The sequence below is a fragment of the Tachysurus fulvidraco genome, chromosome 5 (assembly GCF_022655615.1).
Source record: "Tachysurus fulvidraco isolate hzauxx_2018 chromosome 5, HZAU_PFXX_2.0, whole genome shotgun sequence".
In the NCBI taxonomy this organism is placed as follows: domain Eukaryota; kingdom Metazoa; phylum Chordata; class Actinopteri; order Siluriformes; family Bagridae; genus Tachysurus; species Tachysurus fulvidraco.
In genome coordinates, this window is record NC_062522.1 from 11,756,543 (window position 1) to 11,761,127 (window position 4,585).

Here is a 4,585-nt window from a genome sequence, read left to right on the forward strand (position 1 = left end):
GGTGCCTGGAGCTCCACCCCAACAACCTTCAGGCCCTCATGGCATTGGCGGTGAGCCTGACCAACACAGGCATGAAGCAGGAAGCATGTGAAGCATTACTAGGCTGGCTGAGACATAATCCCAAATATAAACACCACCTGAAGAACAGCAATAACCTGCAGGGTTCACCAAGCTCACGCCACCTCTCCTTCTCTGCACCAACTGCATGGTGAGGGTTTCCAAATCTATTTTTTATGAATTTTAAATTTGCTTTGAATTTTGAAAGAGAATTTAACCATTATGCCTAAAAACACATTTAGTTGGCCCATATAGACAAATTTATTACTGAGTAATTTTAGGGAACTGCCCCTGGGGTAAAGCTTTTTTGCAAAACAATACTTAATAATTCTAACTTATAAGTCTAACTAATATGTCATTATCTCATTATGTATTATATAAATTAGTAGAAAATAGTAAAATTGAAGAAAAACCTGGGCTGAGGCTTTGAGAGCTTGGGATCCTGCCACTGGATCACGAGGGGATGTGATCTGAAATAAAAGGGAAAAAAACCCCTGCTTCCTTCATTTGAAGGACTTTGGGTTCTTGGCTTTTACTCAGTCAAAATTATTATTATAAATTTTACTCAGTTATTATTATTATTTACACTTGTAAATCCAAACAAGAATCACCAAAGAAGTTGTCCACGACTGTCAAATGTTTTTTTTATTATTGATCACTCCTATAAAAATGACGAATTGACTGAATGTCAGAAGGTTAAAAAATGGTAGGCTGGTTTACTGGATTATTCATTGATGATTCGTTTGAGTAATCAAAATAACTCACACTCTTTCCTTCAGCTTCAAATCTCCATGAATGGTATTATAATAGCAGCAAGAACTAATTATTTTGTGATTTCAGTCTCTGATAAGTATCTGTCTTACCATAAATCTTTCTCTCAATTATTTCAGCTCTCTGCTACCTGAGGTGAAAGAGCTGTTCCTGGAAGCGGCCCAACAGAATCCAGACATGATTGACCCAGACCTGCAGACGGGCCTCGGTGTGCTTTACAACCTTAGCTCTGAGTTCAACAAGGCTGTAGATGCATTTAACACAGCACTGTCTGTCCGGCCAGAGGTACCCGTTCTGCCGACACACTGCTGCTCTAAGACATACAACACAACCTCCACTTTATTAGGAGCACTTTTACATCTGCGCATTTCTGCAGTTATCCAATCAGCCAATCATGTGTCAGCAGGACTACACATAGGCCCCGTTCACACTGCAGGTAAAAGTGGCCCAAATCCGATTTTTTGGGTCAAGTGACCAGGTCAGACTTCTTCAGGAGTAGTGTGAACACTCAAATCTGGCCCAGATCTGATTTTTTCAAATCAGATTTAGACCACTTCCATATGTGGTCCTGAATCTGACCCAAATCAGATTTTTTCCAATGTGGCCGCAGTATGAACAGCCAAGGCAGATTTGATGCGACTTTTACGTCAATCTACATCGACATTCGTCACAATTATGCGCGGAGAAAACTTTTTTTTTTTTCTTTGCGCCGGCAAAAACGTGACACAAACGTGACTGGTAACGTGTGTGTGTTAAGAGTGTTGTATAAAGTGGTTACGTAAACCAGCTCATAATGTTTGCATTGAATACATCACATTATAGCATTACATGATATGTTTGCTTGCACCAGATGATACAATACTTCATAACCTCGGCAAGTTTTTAGTGCAACGGCGTGCTGCGTGTGACGTCATTGTTATTGTTCCTTTGCGCATGCTTGTCAGTTCGAAACAGCAAACAGTTCACACTGGTATCTGATATAGGCCACATTTTAAAACATAATGTGAACAGCCAAAAATCAGATCTGAGCAAAATATCCGAATTGAGCATTAAGACTTGCAGTGTGAACGTGGCCATAAAGTCCTGCAGATACAAGTCAAGAGCTTCATTTAATCTTCACATCAAACAGAATGGGTGGAAAATATGATATGATCTTTGTGACTTTAACCACAGCATGATTATTGGTACCAGATAGGATTTTATGAGGATTTTTAGACAGATTGTTCATTTATTCATCTTTTCGGAATTTTTTCTAAGTTAAAGGGTAAATAAATAAATCCAGCTCTTTCCCATGAGGTCCAGACACATGATTTTTTTTTATGCATTGACTCCATAGCAGGGGTAAGTGCTCAGGCAGACAGGATCAATATGCGCAAATCCGTAATCAATATCCAAAAACTAGTGGGCTGAGCACAAAAGAAAAAATGCTGTAGAATAAAAAAACATTGAACTAGTGAAATCAAGTGAACTAGGACCAGGGACATGGGAAAAAAAATTTTTTGACTGGCTTCAAAATATGCATGACTTCAGAAAGACCTAAAGAACAACCATTACTTTGTGCCATAAATTTTTATACCCACCACACACAGTGCTTATGAAGATGTTACTAAGAGAAGTGTCAATATGTACAGATAGCATGATTGTACTAAGCTTTGCAGATGCCCAAAATCTGGCACCAAGCTACTGATTCAATTCATTTTTCATTTTGATCGTAAGTGAAGCTTTATACTGTACTGCCATTATTAAAAGAATGTGTAATAAGTGTTTGTTTGACCTCACTTTCCAAGCTCAATTCAGTCTCCATACATAGACCACATTTACACACAATCAAAATCCTTCCCCTTTTATTTGACATGGTAATGTGTGCTCACCTTCTGGGGGACTCAGTTCCTGAATACAGTGAAACATAATGTCTGCACCATTTCCCAACACCAGGTATCTCTTGGGCATCAAGCTGCTCAGACACACACCATGAGCACAGAGCTGCATTCTCTAAAAACAAGGCAGTATAGAGATTCTGCAGACAGACTGAAACAGACCTCAAGGGGATTACGGATAGTGGGGTTTATTTTGGATAATGTTCAATGTATAAGATTTAATGCTGGGATTTTTTCAATGCTGATGGCAGATATAGATAGATACAGTCTAGTTTTGGACAAATTAAAGCTTAGAGATTATGTCAGCACTGTAACTGCAGTATCATGGCAGAAGATAATAAATCTAAGGAGATCAAAAAGTGACATTGTAGTTTCATAGCCATAAATCAAACATAAATCAGGAATCCGTTTGCTTTTGCGCATAGACTTAATGATGGAAATGTAATAGATGTCATGCTCCAAAAGCTTTAAATCACTTTGGATATCAAAATTTCTAATATCCACCCAAAGCAAATAGCTTTATCTTTAAAGAGTATTATTTAATACACTTCAGTTCTTTCATACTAATAATGTGGTTAATTATGTAAGGTTTTATAAACAAGGGCCCCGGAAATTACAGTGGTATATTTACACATGTATAGCCTAAGGATTTACACGTTTTTTCAGTACTGTTTGTCTTTACTTGCTCTTCCACACCTGTATACTATAGTGTTTTATAATCCCTCTATCTCGTGTCAAACAGAAGTGGTTCTCTTTTGCGTCTGGTTCCTGTTACCTCTGACTTGTTTATTAGGGATCTAAATCTACATCTGTATTAATGGTTTGTGAAATTTCTTTCATTAAAAGCTCTATACAAAATAAATTGGACTGAAATCCAGATATTACATTTGTAAAGCATGTTTCTTAACGATGACCAGCTTGTAGAAGCTGGTAAAATCTCAAATGCTTAAAAGTATAGACAGAAGTGGAGTAACTAAATAAATAATATATATTCCTTCTCACCACTGACAGGACTACTTGCTGTGGAATCGTCTCGGGGCAACACTAGCTAATGGAGACCGCAGTGAGGAGGCAGTGGAAGCATACACCCGAGCACTGGAGCTCCAGCCTGGTTTCATTCGATCTCGCTACAACCTGGGCATTAGCTGCATTAACCTGGGTGCACACAGGTCTGTGTTTATCTTCTCATCTGGGTTCTTACATTTTAAATCAGCGTCATATGACAACCGCAGCATCCCACATCCATATTACTGAATTTTGAATGATCCTATTGGATGGTTTTAATGTTACGATATTGCCAAAGGGGCACAACACAACACATGAGGAAGACTGGAATAGTATTACTACAGTCAATTCCAAAATGATTAATCTAAGTAACCAAAAATTCAATTGTTTTATTTGAACAACACTTTAGACTTTGTCACAAAGCAGCTTTTTCAGGAATATAAAAATTCAGAATAAATTTTGACGTCTTCAATTTATATTTATCCATAATGAGCGATCAGAGGCAGTGGTGGCAAAGAAAAACTCCCTTAGGCAATAAATTTAAATCATGAGCAACACATTCAAAGGCCTTAAATTAAAGACTTTGGTTATTAAAATATTAGTTTCACAGTTATTGGCATCCGCGTACGTTAATTCTTGGTGCAGCCTTCCCCGAACAGAATAACACCATTGTTCCTCTTTCTGTAGATGGATCTTGGACCACTTTCTTCATATTCTTTATAGTAAACATAGTGCCATTATTTTGATCCAAGGTCCATCTGTAGCCAAATTGTAGCTGATTGGCGGAGGAAACCAGGTTTTAGCAGTATCTAAGCAAAATTTTAGCAACATCATGTGCTCAGTTCTTGGTTCAATTAATTTATCTGTTGTTGCAG

At 37.9% G+C, this 4,585-nt stretch overlaps 1 protein-coding gene across 3 annotated transcripts in view; it reads left to right on the forward strand.

Annotated features, from left to right (window-relative positions):
* Positions 1-4,585, forward strand: part of pex5la (peroxisomal biogenesis factor 5-like a) — a 66,129-nt gene that overhangs the window by 59,240 nt on the left and 2,304 nt on the right. For all 3 annotated transcript variants that reach the window (XM_027147302.2, XM_027147303.2, XM_027147304.2), the window contains 3 exons: positions 2-208; positions 948-1,113; positions 3,717-3,874. In XM_027147302.2, the coding sequence (XP_027003103.2) occupies positions 2-208; positions 948-1,113; positions 3,717-3,874 (531 nt within the window). The remainder of the gene's footprint in view (position 1; positions 209-947; positions 1,114-3,716; positions 3,875-4,585) is intronic.